Here is a 20,580-nt window from a genome sequence, read left to right on the forward strand (position 1 = left end):
TTTCCTTGTTAAATAACAATTGCTTCAGCTTGAGATAATTAACCTCACAGTTTCATCCTATGATGGAGCACTTTTCCCCTCCAGCTCCCACTGAAACACCCACCTGCACAGGTTCACCCAACTGGATCCTTTAGCAGATAATGAGAATCATTTACACTTTCTGTCAGCCTCAAGTGCTTTAACCTAACGATTTGCTTTGAAGCATAGATTGCATGTGCCTTTAGCTGAGTGAGGGAAGGAAAAAAAGGAAAGGAAAAAGAAGTCAAACCCCGAGGGAGCCAGGAGCTGTTGAACAATAAAGCTGTCCTCCCATTTTCCAGCAGCTTTGGGTTGCAGTGCTACAACACAATAGGCCTTTTTAGGAGTTGAAGCAGAGCATAAGAATTAGAAAGTAGCTACTGTAATAAGCTAATAACTTGAAAGCCTTAATAGCTGTTGATTCATTTAGCGTAGCTAGCAAGTTTTGTTACGAAGTGATGCTTCAAAGAAGGGCTTAATATAGTCGAGAGATGAGATGTAATAGTCTTTTTGTTCCATTTCTGAGGTGGTGTTAGAAAAAGGCGATGTTCAGTGTATAGAGACTATCTGAAAGGCTTTGAAACTTAAAAAACCAGTCTGAACTAGAAATGCAAGTTTTGTGAAAGCTTTGATAGTATTGGGAACCAGCTATAAAGCTCAAGCAGTTTCACTTCTGGAAGTTCTGATGGTCTTCATTTGTTTGACCAGAGTATCATTTAAACCATCTTTTCTTAAGTAAATAGGAATGTGTGGAGTAAATGTGTAAAACAGCATTTTAGGCAGGACATCCAGCTGTCACTGGTTTTTTAGTTTTCACTGAACAACTGATACACACAGAACCCTCGTGTACACCACAAGGGTTTGATGAAAAAATGATAGGTTTAGAGACCACCTTTAGGATTTTTGTAGCGAGGGAGTTATTGAGTAGTAATTTTCCAACTAGTCTACCTGTAAATGGGGAAAAGAAAGGGGGAGGCGGAACAAAATAAGGACATGAGTCTGATCGGTGAACGAATCTTTGTTATTCTCAGGAGTGCTTTGTCCATCTAGATCCTACTTTGTGGCCCCTTATTGTGAACCAAGACTATTAACTTAAGAAACAGTCCTCTAAGATCTTCTTAAATATGCAAAAACATGAAGTGCTTCCTGCCCTAGAGAGTGGTGTAGGTCCTTTCTGGTGGATGTTCCCAGGACTTAACAAGTAAATGGATGGATAATTTACACTAATACTCTTTTTGTCTGCTGTTAGAGTGCGGCACAGAATATTAGAAGTTATTGGAGAATAGAGGAAGAGCAAGCAGTCCTTTTAGTCAGAGAAATGTAAGATAAACACTGTCTAAACAGTTAACAGGATATTTGATATTTTATGCAGAAAAAGCTTGTGAAGCTAAGCTGTGTTTTAAACATACATTTTCAAGAACCCAATATTTTCAGTGATGATTGTGTCTCTCCCACATGGTGTCAGATTTATCCAAATAAGCAGGTTGGCTATTATATTGCAGTCACAGCTTCAGATGAAAACAGGGAGATTTCAGAACAGTCTAATGTATGTCACAGGTTCCTGCAGAACCAAGGTGCACTTCATGCTGCTCTGCATACTTCCTACTACTTGAGATATATGCTTTAGGAGTAGTAGGCTTTTAAGTGGTAATTAAAATGTATTATCTGCTTCCATCTGACTTCTGGAGACAGTGAAAATCACTTCCAGTTCTTCATCAAAAGGAAAGAATTGAGAGATACTTCTGAAGTGTGCACTTCAAGGGCATTGGCTGTTAATTTGGGGGGTTTAGTTGTACAGATTAGGTTGCTGTTTAACTGTGATACATTCAGAGTGTAAGACTGTTAATGTCAAAATTTAAGATGTTCCCAAACCGCATGAAAGGGCAGAGTGGTGAGGAGGGGTTGGTTTGTTTTTTAAAGAACCAAAGTTCAGTATCAGGAGCAAAGTGTGGTATCATGTTGTATCTTGTGTACTGAATGGGAAGAACAACTTTTGTCATAAAAGGTAATATGAATCCATATCAAATAATTATGTTTCTTTTGTTATTTCGTAGGTTTTTTGACTAACAAAGTAATTTAGAAGGTTAAATGATTTCTTCCTAACAAGGCAAGCAAAGGGAATGAATTATCCATTTATAAAATCAAAACACAGATTTAAATGGAGGTGGTTGATAAAACTGCATGCACAGATGCTTCTTATTTATCATTTCAGTTAAAATGTAATTATATTCTCTAATTTGTTTATATTAGTGTAATTACTCCACAGGGAAAAAAAATATTATCAGGGTACAGAAAACACATGATCATGACTCTTTCATAGCAGGGTGCATAGTTTTATCAATTTCATGCTGGAAAAGTTGTACACAGGAAAATCAGCCAAACTTTTCAGTCACTCAGGATTATAGATAATGATTACTGTAGACATCAGTGTTCATCAAATATTAAGGTGGTTTGGGTTTTTTTTTTTTGGCTGGGCAGCAAACTTGCGAAGAAGCGCAAGGATGCCATGGGGACCACCCGCCAGGAGATGACACACATGGTGAATGCGATGGATAGGAGTTACGCTGACCAGAGCACCCTGCATGCAGAGGATCCCCTTTCAATCACATTTATGGACTCTCATAACTTCAGCCCCCGATGTAAGTACAACAGTGATAGATACTTTGGAGTGTAGGTGAATATAGAAACACGGAAAACAATTCTACTTTTTAAGGAAAGTTGTTGCAAGCTCCAGGTTTTCTAGGGACACTGGTAAACCCAAAGGTTGAGTAGGGATGTTCGTATGTTATCATTATTGATATGTGGCCAATTACTTAAATATTTACATGTACTTTCAGTATGCGTTGATATTTGTTCTAGGGAAAATATTACACTTCTAGAATATCTCAATTAAAAACTGAAATTGAGTTTTCCCTCATGAGGCTATTTAATACCAACATGTTAAATATTACTGCATAACACCATGTCTGTAATGAATAATAATATGAGGTCCAAATTAATTTCTTTCTTTTGGCAGTAAGGATGTTATAACAGAAGGAAACTGACAATTTTCATTGCTGTTTGTGAAGTTTAGGAACAAGCTTGTTAATATATCTGCAAATTTGCTCTATATTTGTATTCCGTTTTTGTAGACTTGCCAACTGTCTGGTTTTGACAAAGTTTGGCAGTTTGGGTTTCTGACTGTTAAGTGTCTGGGTTATAGCTACCGCTGTCCAGCACGCCTGCCTCCCAGCATCTGCACTACGCCCTGCACAAAAGCAAGATACTCCACTGGCAGACTCTGAATACCTCAAAACTAGTGTGTAAGTTACCAAAGGGACACAATTCTGCCATGCAGCTGGCAGGAACCTTACCTTCTCACGGCCACGTGGACTTGTGGCTTGGCTTTAAACAGATCTGAGCAGCCTGAGCTGCTTCTGAATTGCCATCTTTTGGGAATGGCACTCCATTTCCCTTCTCTTGGCTCCCATACTGCTTACCATGCTTGAGCGAAATACATCCCTTAAGGCTCTTAACTTCTTTCCTGATTGTTGTAAGGGAAATGGATTTTGGAGGAGGGTTTATTGCTCAGTTTATTGAAGCTTACCAAACTGCAGAGTGCTAACATTTTAAATGTCTCATAACCAATTATAAATGGGAGTTTAGTATCAGCCTGTGAGGTTTTCTGCACAGTTTTGGCTGGAACTGTTTGAAAATTCTCCCAAGTTTGATGTCTTATTGGCATTGAAATTTGTGGAGGCAGGTTTGCAAAGACAGTTCGATTTGGACTAAGTTATGGTGGATCCCAGGGAAAGTATTCATCAGGAAGCTACATGGCTATTAGTGTGCCAGGGCTGCTAGGCACTTGGGCAGCCTTCTAGATGGACTAACGTGACGCCAAGAGCCCATGAGCCCCAGCCACCACAGCTGTCCTGGTTGGTTGGCAAAGAAGTTTGGCATCACTGTTTTCCGGTGCCCTAGGTATGTGATTTTTTGGGTGTTGGAGGATTCAGTTCTCCTGACCACCGTCTGTGCTGAGGCAAAGAACCTTCCAAGCTTCCGGGGTTTCCTGCTATGCGACAAACTTTTAGGCAGATTGTTTGAGAACTGGAGTTCAATTTTGTCACAGAGCTGTTCATATTTTGAATTTTTGTTCCAGATTGGAACAAAACCAAATTCTGGATTCCACCATTTCTGTCCGAAACAGCGCATTTGTCTCTGCACGCTTCTAGTTGTGATAACGAATGATAAAATTCTATGAATTTTATTCAAACATCTGCATCTGTGTATCTGTGATTTTCCTATACTCATTAAGAGCAGTATCTTTGGCATTGCACATAAAAAAAGCTATTAACTGTAAATATGTATATAATTTTTTTAAATTACCTGGAAGACTTTAAAGAAATACCATTTTATTTTGAGATGAGCTATTCAAGTATTACATGAGAGAATGGGTTTAAAAGGAAAGGAGTTGGTTCTATGAAAGTGAGCCTTTATTGTGAAGCAAAAGAACAATAGTGAAGGAGGAGCCCTTTCAAAAACTAAATTGCATGTAATGTCTTCTTTATTTCATTTCAGTAAGAATCTCTTTGCCTTTATCATTACATTTCTGAAGTCCAAAATCACTGCCTTTCATTCCTTTTTTATTCAGGATGCTTTCTGGAACTGTGTGTTCATTCTGGTTTTCTGTTGTAACAAAATCAATGGGGTTTAGTTGTCAGTTGGTTATACTCTGAAGAATATTGTTTTTATTTTTAAAAATACACAAATTGAGGGTAATGTATTTCTTCATGAGCTTTGTTTTCCTACAGTGCCCAATGATCCACTTGTGCCGACAGCTGTGTTAGGTGAGGACCCTAGTCCTTCATTATCCATTCCTGCATGAGTTTCATCTCCTTGCATGGTTGAATGTTGAAACAGCTTGTTTTATGTAAAAGATAGCTGTGCTGTTGTCAGAAAATACCTCTACACTCAGAATTAAACTGACACTGCTTTTAGAATAAAAATTATTTTATGTTCTCATTAAGAAGTTATTCCTAGTCAGTGCTAACTGAAGAATAAATGAGGAAATAGGTAAATGGAAAATACTAAAACTTTTCTCCCCAGAGCATTCAAACGGAGTTCCAATGAACTGACGTGTGAAACTAGAACTCTATTAAGAGATAAGTGAAAATAAAATTCAGATCCATATTAGCATTATTTGGCACCCAAAGCTTGATTTTCTAACTAACAAGAATGAAAAGAAAAATAGAAAAGGGAAAAACCTCTGTAATATCCAAGAAGAAACAACAACTTTGTAGGTTCTCTACAAATATTCCTGTATACCTATATTAATTACGTATTTCAATTGACCTTAACTAGTAAGTTTTTCAACTTTGTACTTACTTTAAAAAGAAGAATAGATGTTGGGAGTGGCCAGGCTGCTTATTTGTATGTCACATCTAATACTGAATGCATGTTTTAGAGTATTTTTTAAAAATATAAAGATAAAAGTATAATTTGTACCCAAGTGCTTGGTTTGATAAACACAATGTGCAATATTGAGTTTCAGTCAGTTGCTGAGGTTATTTTAGGATAAAAGACAAATATCAGGAAGTGGACATGAATATAAACAAAAGTTGAAAATTAGATTCCTAGAAGTAAAGCTTAAAGGGAACTGGAGGCAATTTAATCCCTCTTGTTTTGAGATGGGACATTATATGTATAATATAGACTCTTTTTGGCAATTGATTGTCTATTGTGTTTTTAAAATCTGTAGTGAAGAGAATTCTGCTCTTGCAGTGGCATGTTCCAGTGCCTCACTCCTCCTAAACAGAAATAAAATTCAGATCCATATGAGTATTATTTGGGACCCAAAGCTCAATTTTCTGAGTATTAGTTACTACTAACTGTGTGTTACTACTGAATATTATTACTGCTCACTCCTAGTTTTTCCTAACTAGACTAATCTAGACTAAATCTTCATTGCTGTGGATTGGGCCATTTCCTTCTGAGAGACTCATAGAAAATACGGAGAACTGACACACTCCTGTCCTTTTAAAACAGTCTTTTACCTATTGAAAGGCTCACGTGTCCTCAATTGTCTCTCTTCTAGTTGAGTTAAACCCAGTTCTTTCACTCCTTGTCTTGTACCTGATGTTTTCTAAACTTATCATTCTTTTCCTCTGAACACTTTCCAACTCGTAGGTCGAATTTTTAAATTGTGGTGCCCCAAATCAGGTACAGTTCTTAGAAGTCTCAATGCTGAGCTGAGTGGAATAGGTACCCCCATGCCCTACTTGTAGTGTTCCTGCTGCCGGAACTGTATTTTGCCCTTTTTATCGCGCTTGTGTTGCTGACTTGCATTGAGTTACCTGCTGAAATCCCTGTTATTGTTACCCACTCCATTACTCCATTTTGTAGTTACATGTTTGACTTCCCTTTCCTGCACACAGTACATTGCATTCACTGTTTAATTCCCCTTGTTGATTTTTGCATTGTCTCCCAAATAATCAAGATAACTTTGAAATCTGATCCTGTACTTGCAAAGTGCTTGTGGTGCCTTACCCCTCAGTGCCCTCTGCCCATACTGTCAGGGTATTTTCTGTCCCATTATGCAAGTTGTGGGTAAAAATACTGATAGAAAGTATACCCAGAAGGAGCCTTTGCAGATCTTGATGTAGAGTCCTTTGAGAGTGACAGCAAATCGCTATTTGTGAGTAGTCTTTGGTCTTTGTCAAGCTGAGTCTACTCACCATGTGGGAGATTTATCAAGTCATATTCTGCCCATTTCCTTTTCATAATGTTGTAAATGCCATTCTCTTGACTACAGTAGTGTCTTAGAAAGGTTATAACCATCAGAGCAGTTAGATGCTGGAGCCTTCCACTTTGGGCCCAAGGAAACCTAATCAGGTGGTTTAAGAAGTTTATGAGGGGTGGTGAAATAGCACCGTTGCCTGAAAGAGCAAAGAGGTAGGCTCAGTAATTCTGAATACTTCCCAAAGTTAGGTCAATGGACTTGTAGTCATAGAAAATGAGTCTTTTCCTAAAATTCTTCTAAGATCGTCTTGTATCTTTTAGCTTTATGTCAGACACTTACAAGCTACATAGATACTATCTAGTGATACTTGTCAAGCTATTCCTAATAGCTCATTTAGGCTATAAGCATATTCCAAAGGTCAATGTGTTGCCACTACATTGTGGCACACACAGACACAGGCAGCTGTGAACAGCGAGGACAAGGGATTAATTGAAGAACAGTTTAATAGCTCCTGTCTGCATTTCCATCTACTGGTAATGGTGTTTTGAGCATGATAGTCTCCTGGTATAAGCAAAGCAATGCTAGTTGGAAGAGGTAATATTTTTCATTGCATGGACTGAAATAGTGGAGAGAAGTAGACAAGCTTTTGGGCACACCATGTAGAAGGGGGTGGGTACCTGTAAGCTTGTTCCTTTGGAACTAGATCATTTGGCCTACTGCATCTCCATGTAGCCCTTGCTTGGCCCAGCATCACAAAAGTTTTCCTCTGTTTTATTTAGAGATGAGCAAAATTTTATGGGCTCTAAATTATAGAACATGTTGTTTTATATGAAGCTCTTATTATTTTGTAGCTGTACTAGGTTTCTTTTTCTTCATGTATGGGTTATTAATGCTACTCTCCATTCTGTGTACATTAGCACTAAGTTAGTATGACAATTTTGCTTTTCTCAAGTCCCTATCATTACATTGATGGCATAATAATGTGGCCCTTATATTTTTAAAACGGCTTTCATTGTTGCCTATTGTGAAGCTTTAACAACTTTTAATGTCATTTTCTTTTAGTCATTTTCTAATATAGTCCTGAAATAAATTTCTTATGTTCTGTTCACTCATTGTTTTTTGCTGCTTCAATGGGTTAAAGTGCCTATTACTGGTAAGTGTACTGCAAGGAATGGGGAGAACTACAAATCCTGAGGTGGTTTGAAATGTGTATGATTTAATATGGGTAACACTACAATAAAAAGTGACTGCTGCATGTCACTCACATTATTAGGCAGTCTAGTGAGGCATAAATGTACTGAAATTAGCAACTTATGTGGCTGTTCAAAGAATCAGGTTTCTTACTAGGAGATCTCATTTCAGAAGGCATTAACGGGGTTTGCATTTTGGTGGAATTGTAGAAAATCCAACCCTTGGGGTGTTCATTTTTTTCCTGGAGTGTTTTACTTCCTAATATGGATCCTTTGCAAGGAAAATGGTAAACTGATTTCAAGGAAGTGTAGGAGGGGTCGGCTACCCACTTCTCATTTCAGTAGCTACTTTCCAGAAAGGTTTCAGTTAGGATTTTTCTTCTCTGTAAATTCATTTGAACTGCTGATTGCTAATTTAAAAAAAAAAAAAAAACAAAACCAAAACCCAAAAACTATTTCACAGAAGGGATTGTGACAAGATGCAGCTTTGACATTTGGTTTTGATATGAGGATTGCTGTAGCATAGGGCATGAAAGGATACTTCTTTGTTTATACAGAGCAAAAACTGTGGCTGAAATCAGCACACTCAACAGTTTCATTTCTCTACTAAAAGACCTGAGTTAAAATGACCACTCTGAAGTGCTGATTCATCTTCCCAAATGGAGGTGGTGTTGTGAAGCGGTAGCATAATTGCTTCTCTTTTTTACTGGGATCTCAATTTACTGTTTGTTGGCTTTAGACAAATGATGTGCTGATACCACTACAGAGTTATTCTAATTTATTGTTTAAGGTGTAGTATTGCTGTTGATACATATTAGCCATTAAAAAAGTTACTTTGGGATATAGAGGCTGGAGTTCCCAAGTACATTAATGTCATAAAGTTTTGTAGCTTCAAATAAAATGCCCTTCAGACATCTTTATTGCAGGATGAAGGATTGCAAACTTTTGTATGTGTTTGCAGTTAAATTCCTTTATGTACTTCACAGTATTTATGTGCTGGAGAGTAAGTGCTTTGTGTTCTCAGAAATTAGACATGTTTTTGAAGGAAGAGGTTGAAAACAGATGTTGATATGTATAGCAGCAGGTGTTATTGCCCCATGGGTACCTAATGCATTGATTTCTTGTGAATACAGATGAAAATCACAGTGCGACAGCAGAGTCCAGCCGGCTCCTGGATGTCCCTCGTTACCTCTGTGAAGGCACAGAATCCCCATACCAGACTGGGCAGCTGCACCCTGCCATCAGGGTGGCTGATCTCCTGCAGCATATTAACCTAATGAAGACCTCTGACAGCTATGGATTTAAAGAGGAGTATGAGGTGAGATCTTCAGTGGTGGGTTTTTGCTAGGAAGAATCCCTGTGAAAGGGGCAGCCTTTTGTTTGCATTGCATTGCAAAAGGATGCAACTAAATGTCATGGGTTTAAGTGAAAAACAGATAAAGATAAGCAGGCATAAGATTCCTATACATGTAACCCAAAAGTGAAATAGTGAATGGAGTCCAATGGTTTGAGCCTTTACAAGTGCCTGGAAAAAAAACTATGTGTGTTCCTTAGGGTATAAGAAGACATGCCCTGCTGAATCTTTTCGTCATACTGTAAGAAGTTGCCACCCTTTTGTTGCTGCTTTTTAGTTGAAATGCTGTAATTAGTTATGTGAGCTTTCTGAGCCATCTTCAGTGCAGATCTCCTGGATTAGGTTAAAGTAAAGATTTAACCTGGCTGGTTTTACAAGAAGCACTGGCTGGAAGCACTGTCATGATTTATTATAGCACCTCAGTAGGGCAGTACTGGGACTACACTCCAGCTGAGAAGCAGTAAAGACGTGCCGAGGGTAGTAACATCTTGAAGTTCTAATTAGACCTGCCTGAGCATGTCTACTTACAACTTTGATGTTAAAATGGAAGCAAAAAATTCCCAGCACTGGAGGTAGAAGATGAGTACAGATTCATTTCGCTTCTGATCTCTGAATCTGTTGTGATTCTTTGGGATTAGAATATCAGGCAGGACACACAGTAAGGATGGGAATGGTACTGCCGAGGTTGCTCGCAATACAGCTGGGTTTAAATGAGTTTTCTCTGAGTAAGTAATCTCTTCTGACTCAGTTTTCAACCTTCTCTTCTTTCTGCAGCTGTCTCTACTGTAACATAAGAACTGGAATAAATAAATTTGTGGTTTTTAAAAGAATATTATTCTCTTTTCCTCTCTTTTACTTAAATACGCTTCGTTATGCTCTGCCTAACTTCAGGGCTAAGCCCAAGTATCAGCCACTGCTGGGGGGGGAGGGTGGTCCCTGATGCCACATCAGGTGTTTTCCTACCTGCTACTTCTTCTATTACCATACAGGACATCTTTGCCCTGGCTTGGGCTTCTGAGTGTGCTTTAAAGTTTTGTTTCCGTGGCTACTGTGTAATTTCTGGAGGTAATTTACCCAGATCAGGATAAGAGAACATCCGGAAGGAAATAGCATAGACCTGCAACAGCTGTAAAATATCTACGGGCAATGAAGAAAAAGCCGAGGAGGAATAAAAGCTGCTTCTATCACTACTGAGAGATCAAACTCTTAAGAAGAGTTCAAAAATGTAGAATAATTTTGCTAGTGGCTAGAGGGAGGGATATGAGGAAAAACAACATGAACAATGAACATTGGCAAAGGAGACTTCCTGATGGCTCTGTAGGAAGAAAAGCTGTTTTACTAAGCAATATGAGGAAAGCAATGTAATGCTGTAGTGAACAGGCTGTATATTATGGTGTCTTGTAAGAAGGGTGATCGGTCTCCCTGTGCTTTCTCAGCTTACTGTTTTTCCTCCATAGCAAGGATGTCTGAGCAAGTTTAGCCTTCCAGCGATTCCAGGATTTGAAATCCCTCTGGAGTCCCTCAGTGACTTGCCCATTGACCTGTAGCAGTCAGAGGGAGAGAGCCTCCCTTCTTCTCTAGATATATTTCTGTACCATGGTACCGCCTGGGTGACCAAAGCGGACGAGCAAAGCTGAGCTTACTTTATGGTAGGGCAGTTCTTTTAAACTGTTATTTTTGGAGATAAATTAATGGTCAGAATGTTTTCTTTCGGAACATTTTTATTTATAGAGTTTCTTTGAGGGGCAGTCAGCTTCTTGGGATGTCGCTAAGAAGGATCAAAACAGAACAAAGAACCGCTATGGAAACATTATAGCATGTGAGTATCAGTGTGCTTGGTTTGAGCAGTAGCCATAGTCGTGTGTTACTCGTGCTGTGTTCTCTCTTTCTTTACAAGTGACATAGCTGCTTAATACCCCAAGTGGAGAAGGAGGACAGTGCCTCTTCCAGCATTTTTTTTGTCCTTCACAGTTCAACTTTCTTCGTTTTATAACTCAGGCTGAATTTCGTATTTGCATCTCTGTTGTGCAAGCTGTGGTAAGCATACAACAGCGACAAGGTAGCACTCATTTGGATGTTAATTCTGTTAATTCACAATTTGTTATTGTTTTACAAATGCAATTGAACACGCAGGAATGAAGCTACGGGAGAAGTCCATGAACTGGTAGAGTTACCTCTTCATCAAATCCCAGGTGCATTGCTAACCCCTATGTTGTGACTTCCTTATTTTTTTTAATGTCTCAACATGAACTTAAGCAGGCTGGGGACGGAAGTAAGGAAACAGTAATCAGGATTTTTGGTTTTCTAGATTACCATCAGTGGAGCTGATGTTGAAAGGGACTTTGAGCAAGTAACCTGGTTTCTTTGTGTCTTTGTAAACACGTGTAACAGTGTGATACCTTTCAGCTACACTTAATGAAGTTTAGTGAGTGTTTTTGAAGTAATTGGAGACCTCAGACAAAATGGTTCTTTGTAATTCCGTGTAAACACTTACTATTTAAGGATTGTAAATTGTGAGGTGCTTATGCCAGCTGATTTTGGTTTTCTAGATGACTTACCATAATATCTTACTTAAAAATCACACTTCAAAAAGGCACTGTAACCGCTTGGTTTTTACAGATGACCACTCCAGGGTGATTTTGCAACCTGTTGAAGATGATCCATCTTCAGATTACATTAATGCCAACTACATAGATGTGAGTGGATTGCACAGCTTTCTCCCTCTCAATTTGCGAGCTTCTCTATGTGAAACTATTGCATGTTATGCCTACAAATTTATTGAAAGCTTTCTTTTATTAAGAACAAAATGTACACTTCCCTTGTTCTACGTCCTAGTACTCACTGACATTGTTGTGCTTTCTTTCACATCTGACTTTGGTTTGGGCTGTAGATTTGGCTGTACAGGGATGTAAGTACCACTTTATGTGAATAACGGCATCCTATTGTAAATATTTAATATAGATATTGTTATTAATTACTTTCCTCTTCTATTTTTATCAGTCGATAACTATGCATGCCTCATCTAATTTATCTCATCTGTTCCTTTAAAAAATTTCCTTTTGTGTGAATATTTTTTGTACCTGTTTTGAAAGGATAGTTTAGCCTTTTAACATAGCTCCGAATATTATTAGATATTGTTAGATAACTCAGGTGAACCTGTCTGTTAAAGAGAATTCGCTGTTCACTTTTTTTTATGATGATTTTGGCCACTAGCTTTTCTTTTCCCCTTCCCATTTATATGTGAGAAGCTGGATAGTATGCTGTACTGTAGTCGTCTGAAAATGTACCTGTGAAGTAGCCGTAATATATGTTTGGCAAAAAGGGAGGGATGATGGCCTTTTGTGGGGGGTTTTTTTGGTTGGTTGGTTGGTTTTAACAACGATTTAGACAAACAATATTTAGCTGACGTTTGTCTTAAGGTGCTAATTTAGGTGTTACAAAGTATATACACAAACATATATAGATATATATAAATATTTTAACGTAGTAGAAATTTCCTCTCTGCAGAAAACCTCTAAAGTTTGAAATTCCATACTTTGATTAAAATACAAATTAAATTATAAATTTAAAAAAACCTTATACAAACAGGAAATTTGAACAAATTCTGCCAGGTGTTTTGATTAACAAAATATAACTTATCTAATTAACGCCTTAGGAAGAAACAAGTTGTTGTATTCAAAGTAATTCCAAAGTAATTTGAAAGATACTGGAATAGCTAGTACAAGTGTTTTTAAAATACATGGCTTTGGTTACTTTTCTTTATAATTGCACCTTACTAATTTTTCCTGTCCGCTGTTAGTTGATAAATTATTTAAGAACCTCTTGACTTTCCAGGATATAAAGATTTAGCCCCAGCTGTATTGCTGTCTTTTTATTTTGATATTTTAACATGGCAATCTCTGTGAAGTGTTAGGCCTGTGATATTTTGCCTGGGGCCTTAAACAAGAAAACTCTCCCAGATTTGTAATAATTCCAGTTCCTTGAGGATGTTGTTTCTCTTATTTAGGAGTAAATTGAATCTCATTATAACCAGACAGGAAAGCTACAAGCTAAAACTGGCACTTTGCAATTTTAAAGTGACACTTTTACCTTCTTCTGGAAAGCATTACTGAGTGTAAAACAGTGTAGCACAGGTTCCACTTTCATAATTTGAAGTTTGGGCTTGATATTAAGGACTCCAGGAGAAACTTTTTAGGCATTTGCATCATTTGATGCAATCTTGGTCTCATGTAAAGCCAAGAGTAAGATACTCAGAAGTTTTTTCATAAGCCCCAGAGGAAGGTGCTCTCACTCTAGACAGGATAATGAAGCAGTCTGTGGAAAACAATATAAACTCCTTGGGTACATTGAAATCCTTCACTTTAGTAGCATCTTGTGAATACCAAGAATCCAAGGACTCGTGCTCCCCTGTAACACAATACTTGAATCAAGTGGCCTAATAAAACTGTAACCTAGAAAATAATTGGAGTTATTTCTTTAACATTTGCACATTGTGAAATTCTGTATTGTCTTCTCACCAGCAATAATAAAGTTTCCTTCCTCTTTGTAGCTAATGTTGCTGGCACCGGTCAAAATATATTCTGAATTATTTCCTCAAAAGCAGCAGCTCTTTGTCTTGTATTTTGTATGCAGATGATTGATGTTGTACAGTACCGCTAGCATTGGCATAGACCCAGCTAACTGGAAAGGCTTAGTCGTGTAGGGTTATCTATCTATATATATATGTATGTGTATATACTTGTGTGTATCATGTCCAGTATAACTGATGCACACTTTGTGCAGTAGCGCAAAATATTTTGCAGAAGATTCCACTGCAGTAGGACCTTGATTCTGTGCACACACCACAGTGTCCAGCTCTGTCCCTGTTAGTTATGGCTCGAGTACATACCTCTGTGCCTTTCAGTAATTCTCTATTTAGAAGAAGACAAAAGGTGTGTATTTCTTCATATTGGATAAATTGGGAACACAGATCAAGTATTGAGATAATCTGGTGGCAAAGACAATTTTTACTAAATTATAAATAAACGCCCCAATGTATTCAACTGGGTACATAATGTCAGTAGAGGACTAATTCTTAGGCCCAAGGGACCCGTCTAGAATACTCCTTCCCAGTACACTACAATGTCTGTTCAAGTCAGATGTTCTTATTTCCATTTTATCTGTTGTCATTTGAACCTTTTCAGTATTAACACTTTTTTTTAGGTTTTGAGCTTCATGCTGCTCTTAAATGTTGGTTTGTTCTGAAAATATTGTCTAGAGATAAGAATTCTGTAGTACCCTTATGCTTTTATTTTACCCTCTCTGTTAGTAATATGGTACTGAAACCAACTTGTATTGCTGTTTTAGGGATATCAGAGACCAAGTCACTACATTGCAACCCAAGGTAAGAATCTGCCAGCATTAATCAAACCAAACAAGTGTTGTCTGTAGTGTCCAGCAGTGTTCTGGTAAAATGGAAGTAGATGATAATAAAGCATATCCAACATTGTGAGTTCTCATCTTGTGTTATGGTAAATTAACATAGCATGTTCAGGTGGAATGTGAATAAATGCAAAAATTGCACTAATTTATCATGTTAATTAGCTATTGAGCAACTCTTTCAGTGATAAATTCAGCTGATAAAGTCAGAAGCTACTACCATGATTTCCAATTATGAAGATGAATAGAGAAAAGAGGCACGTGGACAGAGAAGAGAACAGTTTCAATCTGCCTTGAGGCATTTTTCTTTCCATATTACAATGTATTCTTTTACTGTCTAGGATTTAGTCCAGGATGCAGACAGTGAAGATAGTAATGATAAATTAAACGCTATCTCAGAAAATCTGAGTAAAGTAAGGCCAGAGAGGGACAAAGCCTCTTTGTAGGAAGAAGTGAGGGAAATCTTTATCATATAACAACCTGCTAATAAAAAGGGGAGTTAGAGGAAAAAATTGAATTTCTATAGAAATTATTAATTTTCTATTTCTGATAAAACTCCTCACAATGAGGAAAAACAAATAGATTAGTCTAAGATTGCATTGAAATGTCAGAGGCTATGAATTAAAGTAAAAATAATTAGATTTAGATGTGTCATTATTCTATCTGTGAGTATAATCAGGTAGCTGGCTGGAAATATCCTGTTGTTTGTGCCCTGGGTTGATTGTAGCTGCACACAGGAAAGACAAGCTAAAGGCTTGTTTTAGAGCAGAATGCTCAAATTTCTGTTCACATTTTTTTTATTTTTGTGTAAGTGCTGTCTAAATAGGTCTCTCTATGGCAGTTAAGTCTACATTTGTATTTTATTTCTGTTTTACTATGTAAATCATTGCACATAATAGTGTGTAAAGGACACAAAAATTTATTGCTGCTTTAGTATGCAGCCTTCGGTCTAGCATATGAAGGGATATGGTTGAGTCTTCAGATGTGTGTTATATACAGTAATATTTATACTACTGCTGAACTGTGGTCAGGGAGCTGTTTCTGAGATGATTGTAACAGGGTAGAAGCCTTTGTCACTCAACTGAACGTGTCTTATCTCTGCAACAGAGTAGGAGGCAAAGCTTTAAACAAGTGCTCCTCATTTGCTTCACAGAAAAGTAGTTAAGTTAGTTTAAATACCCTTCAGTGGGAAGTTTGTGGCTCAGCGCCTACTCATGCTTGCGCACTTTGCTGGGAGCTAGATGGTAAGTGCACAGGTTCTGTACCACGGGCCCTTCTGACTGATACTTCACTCCGGTGTGGGCATCTCCTCGGTGAACATCTGAAGAAACTCACACTCAACACTTTATATTTAACACATGTAAAACAAACCTAGAAATGTAACTATAGATGTAGTCACACATTGCTGTGTCCTTGTAGTTTTCAAGCAACTTCTGGCATTTTGCTATGTGAAACACCTGGTATTAATTTCTTTCAAGTGGTAATTCAGTTAAACTGAGAAGATTCAGCATTGGTTAGAAATAACAATATAGTCTGGAAACTGGCATGATGGAATGATGATGTGGTTTCACGAAGCTTTCATCTTTGAGCAAGTGTGTTCATGTGTATCAGCTCTGAAAAGCACTGGATTTTATTTTTAGCGTTTGCTTTGACTGTTATTTTTTTTGCAGAGTATTACCTGGAATTTTTTCTTACAGGTCCAGTTCATGAGACTGTGTATGACTTTTGGAGAATGATATGGCAGGAGCAATCAGCTTGTGTTGTGATGGTCACAAATTTAGTGGAAGTTGGGAGAGTAAGTTTTTGTTTTGTTTTTCTTGTAATGCTACAAGCCTAAAGAAAAACCTGCTGACAAGACACACTATCAGCAGAATGTGGAAGAGTCTTGTGAAGGACAACCCTGCATCCTGAGAGGAGGGGAAGGGGGAGAGTCCAGACATTGTTGCAGTTACGGTATTGTGTAAAACCAAAGCTAACTTCTGAAGAAGACTGATGCTGTGTTGCTTTCATGAGTAGTGAAAAATTGTCTGAATCCAAAATTCATATTTCAGCAAAATAGATTTGTATATTGTCACTCAAATGAGCAGAGTAAGTGGACTAGTGAGCGAATGTCCTTCTATAGCAGTGGCTGGAAATCAGCAAATTATTTACAGTTTAGCAGTAACACATCCCTCAGGAAGTAATATAAAGTATCTGAGATTACTTGCAACAGTTCGATTACTGATATGAGATGCATCCCAGTGTAACATAAGTGGAAATGTATTCCATGGCTCAGCACTAAAAAAAATATAAATGCTCATTTAGAAATGAATTTGGCATCTAAGTATAGCTGTGTAAAGCAGCAGAAACTCCTTGTAGCTAGCGCTTAACTTGACAGAACAGCCATTAGCCATGACAAGCCACATGAGTGCATAGTCATTTTGGAAATAAATGTGATGTAATGCCATACATGCAGTAACATATCCTCAAGCTTTTATTTTCCTTTGATGTAAAATGCGTTCCCATTTTGTATTTAGGTCAAGTGTTACAAGTACTGGCCTGACGACACAGAAGTTTATGGGGACTTCAAAGTGACTTGTGTAGAGATGGAGCCCCTTGCAGAGTACGTCGTCAGGACCTTCACTCTGGGAAGGGTGAGCACATTTTGAAAGGGCTCGGCAAAATACTCTTCCCTGGTAGCAAGGAGTATGGAGGAGGCTATGCTTGCGCGTGTTCCTGTACAATACCAAATCCCTCTGTCTGGTTAGCAGGTCCACAGTGTAGGCAGCCTTACCTCACCATGGGAGTAATGCATTGCATCAGTGCTATCCGAACACACGTCTCACTGTGGGATTTCGAATTTCCCCAGAAATGTTGACTGCTAGCCTCCCCTCTCTGACAGTCACCTCTTCTCTGTAGCCACACTTCTGAGCTGAGCTCAAGTACCGGGTTATGAGTCATGCCTCTCATTCATCTCCATTCACTCTGACCTGAATGCTGCTGAGTCAATCTCACTTAATCAAAGAACAAACTCTGTGAATACAATATATGTGATACAGTTGTGGTCTTCTGGTAAATCATTATACTTCCCTGTAAATGTAGCGTGCCATTGTCTTAATTAGCAGAACTTCTGAAAATCGATGCGAATTGCATCTAAGTCTATAAAAAAAAATCTAATGAGGCAAAACTAGCATACTTAATGGCAACAGTAAAAATTACGAACTTCAAAATGAAAAAAAAATGACATCTCTAAGCTTCGTATGGTCTTTGCTTTAAATAGTTGGTGAAATGATGAAAACAGCACGTAGATTCTATCAGTGTGTGTTATCATTATTTGAGTCAGAAAATATCTAGTCTATGAAATACTTTGAATTTCATAAACTTTTTTTTTTTTTTCCCCTTCCCTTTTACAGAGGGGCTACAATGAAATCCGTGAAGTCAAACAGTTTCATTTCACTGGCTGGCCAGACCATGGAGTTCCTTACAATGCCACAGGCCTGCTTTCCTTTATACGGAGAGTCAAATTATCTAACCCTCCTAGTGCAGGGCCTATTGTTGTCCATTGCAGGTGTGTACAGAAGAGGTAGATTGATTTTTTCCACAGCTGTGTATGTGATTATTTACAGTAGTCTCTTGTGAAGCATCCATCATTTTGAAGTGTTTTGTTTTTGTTGTTCCCTTTTTGAATTGCCTAATTCACACTGCAGTAGGATTTGGCTGTCTACAGCAATGTTTGGAAATAACCAGATTCTAGTACACTTTTCCTAAATAGAATAGCCAGAGATTTTCTTTTTCCTGCAAGAGCTGCACCAGCTAAATCATATGATACTTCAGGCTATCATTTTAGGTAGCCTGCAACAATTTTGTGACAGCATTCAAGAATAAGTGTAGATACAGCTGTTTTGATAGCTTGATGTTGCAGATAACGTCTGAACAGATTATTAATTTAAATGAAAGTAAACAAGTAGATGAAGGAAGATGGAATGAGGTTAATGGCAACAAATACAGAATGTTGTTTTTCCTGTGCAAGTTTTGCAAGGTTTGTGTTGTTGGGACACAGTCCTTTGACAAATAGAATTTTCTTTCAGCACCATGAAATGTTTAATTACATTCTATAGATAAAGTTACTCAGCCTTTACAGATTTTAAGAATTCACTGTGCAAAAACTGTCCGTAGCTTTATATAAAATCAAAATAAATCAAGAGAGATTCTTCTGGATACTGTTAAATATGCTGCCTGAACCAGCTTAAAGCTTGGCTGGTAAAACATACACTTGAGTTTCTTATTGTAATATATCACTTAAAAATCATCCTTAGTCTTCTTAAATAAAAAAAAGATCTGTCATATTTTGAAGAGCATAAGCTTAATCATCCTCCAGATTTCAGTTTAGCTAACTTTTCTTTTTTACTTTAAGTATTGATCTGGGTGATAAAAGGAGGAAACAATTTTTTTTTTTTTTTTTTTTTTTTTGCTGTTACTTAGTGGATCAAATCTGATGGAAAAAAGTTGTTTTGGGCACATCAAAAGATTTAAATGACATTATGAACAGGAGAGAAGATAAAAATTAGATAGTGGTTGTGATGAAAGAACTGAATGACTTTATAAAAATGCTCTCAGTAATGGGTTTATAAAGTTTGTATGTGTTCTCACGGGGCTATTCCTAACAGTATTTACTGATTCTTTTTAGTGCTGGTGCTGGACGGACAGGTTGTTATATTGTGATTGATATCATGTTAGATATGGCAGAAAGAGAAGGTGTTGTGGATATCTACAACTGTGTCAAAGCCTTACGGTCCCGTCGCATCAACATGGTACAGACAGAGGTACGGCAGTTTACCTTCAAAGCACCTGATGCTTTCTGAAACATATTAGGTCAGAATTTCACTGTTACTCTGAAAAGAGCCGGCAGTGGCCCTGTTGAGGGGTTATCTCCATTGCACAGCATTGCTCAATGCAAACAGCACCCAGAGCCAGGATGGTGCCAGCTCTTTCAGACTTCACACAAACAAGTGCCTGCCTAACTTTGTAACAAAAGGAAAGCAAGGAGGATTTTTTAGGGAAAACTCTACTGTAGGCCTGTCTGGCACGTCTCTCTCCAGCTCTGGTATTACCAATTCCAGGAACCCAAAGTTGGAATTTCATCAGGTTGCCACGGGTTTTAGACTATCTCCAATCAATCCATAATTGAACTTACCTGTGGAACTTTATGTGAATTTCACTTTCCTTTTTCAACTCTGTTTTTATTTGCTTTATTAACCTCATTGCCAAGCCTTTTTCCTTTTCTACCCTTTTTGTCTTTCATCATGCCTTCAGCAACTCCACAGTAAAACAATTGCCTTAGTGATGAAGCTATAACAGCTCCCATTCTGCCACCTGAGTATCATTGAGCTTCCACAGAAACATAGGTTATTGATTTATATTAAGGTAGGTTACCTGAAGTGGTTTGCCACTTCTCTCTCCTGTCCTCTAAGTGGACATCTACCTAAGAAGTTATTTCACCTGTGACCATGTGCAAATCTCTGCAGTTGGCAGCCAGGCATATCAATGTAATTTGGTGCAGCTTTTATTCCATGCTGCAACCTGTGGCAGTTGAACAAATAAATGTTCCCGATCAACCACCCCTGCTACAGGGCCATTAACCTTGGGGAAGTGCGTGGGGTGGAGTGTTTCAGTGTGACTGCTTCAACCATCCCAGTTTAATCTGCTCTTGCATGTGAATTAACATCCCTACAGCTGTTCCTTTCTCTTTCTCTCCTTTTGCCTCTTACCTCTCATCTTCTCTCAGAGGTTCATACTTACACAGCAAAATAAAGCTGTAATTGCAGCAAGTTCTTGTGATGGTCATCTAGACAACAGTGATGGTAATAGCTCCATAGCTATGTGGTAAGGCAGCACAGGCTGTA

General features: G+C 38.0%; 1 protein-coding gene across 3 annotated transcripts in view; it reads left to right on the forward strand.

Moving 5' to 3' along the window:
* PTPRK (protein tyrosine phosphatase receptor type K) overlaps positions 1–20,580 on the forward strand; it is a 416,967-nt gene that overhangs the window by 385,025 nt on the left and 11,362 nt on the right. For 2 of the 3 annotated variants that reach the window (XM_050893026.1, XM_050893027.1), the window contains exons 15-23: positions 2,497–2,657; positions 9,060–9,244; positions 11,012–11,099; positions 11,900–11,976; positions 14,627–14,663; positions 16,396–16,493; positions 17,215–17,331; positions 18,091–18,245; positions 19,365–19,500. In XM_050893026.1, coding sequence (XP_050748983.1) covers positions 2,497–2,657; positions 9,060–9,244; positions 11,012–11,099; positions 11,900–11,976; positions 14,627–14,663; positions 16,396–16,493; positions 17,215–17,331; positions 18,091–18,245; positions 19,365–19,500 — 1,054 coding nt within the window. Of the gene's footprint in view, positions 1–2,496; positions 2,658–4,808; positions 4,845–7,877; positions 7,890–9,059; positions 9,245–11,011; positions 11,100–11,899; positions 11,977–12,170; positions 12,189–14,626; positions 14,664–16,395; positions 16,494–17,214; positions 17,332–18,090; positions 18,246–19,364; positions 19,501–20,580 lie in introns of all 3 variants that reach the window. The other variant, XM_050893028.1, reaches the window with a different exon arrangement.

Source organism: Gymnogyps californianus, chromosome 3 (assembly GCF_018139145.2).
Source record: "Gymnogyps californianus isolate 813 chromosome 3, ASM1813914v2, whole genome shotgun sequence".
NCBI classification, from domain to species: domain Eukaryota; kingdom Metazoa; phylum Chordata; class Aves; order Accipitriformes; family Cathartidae; genus Gymnogyps; species Gymnogyps californianus.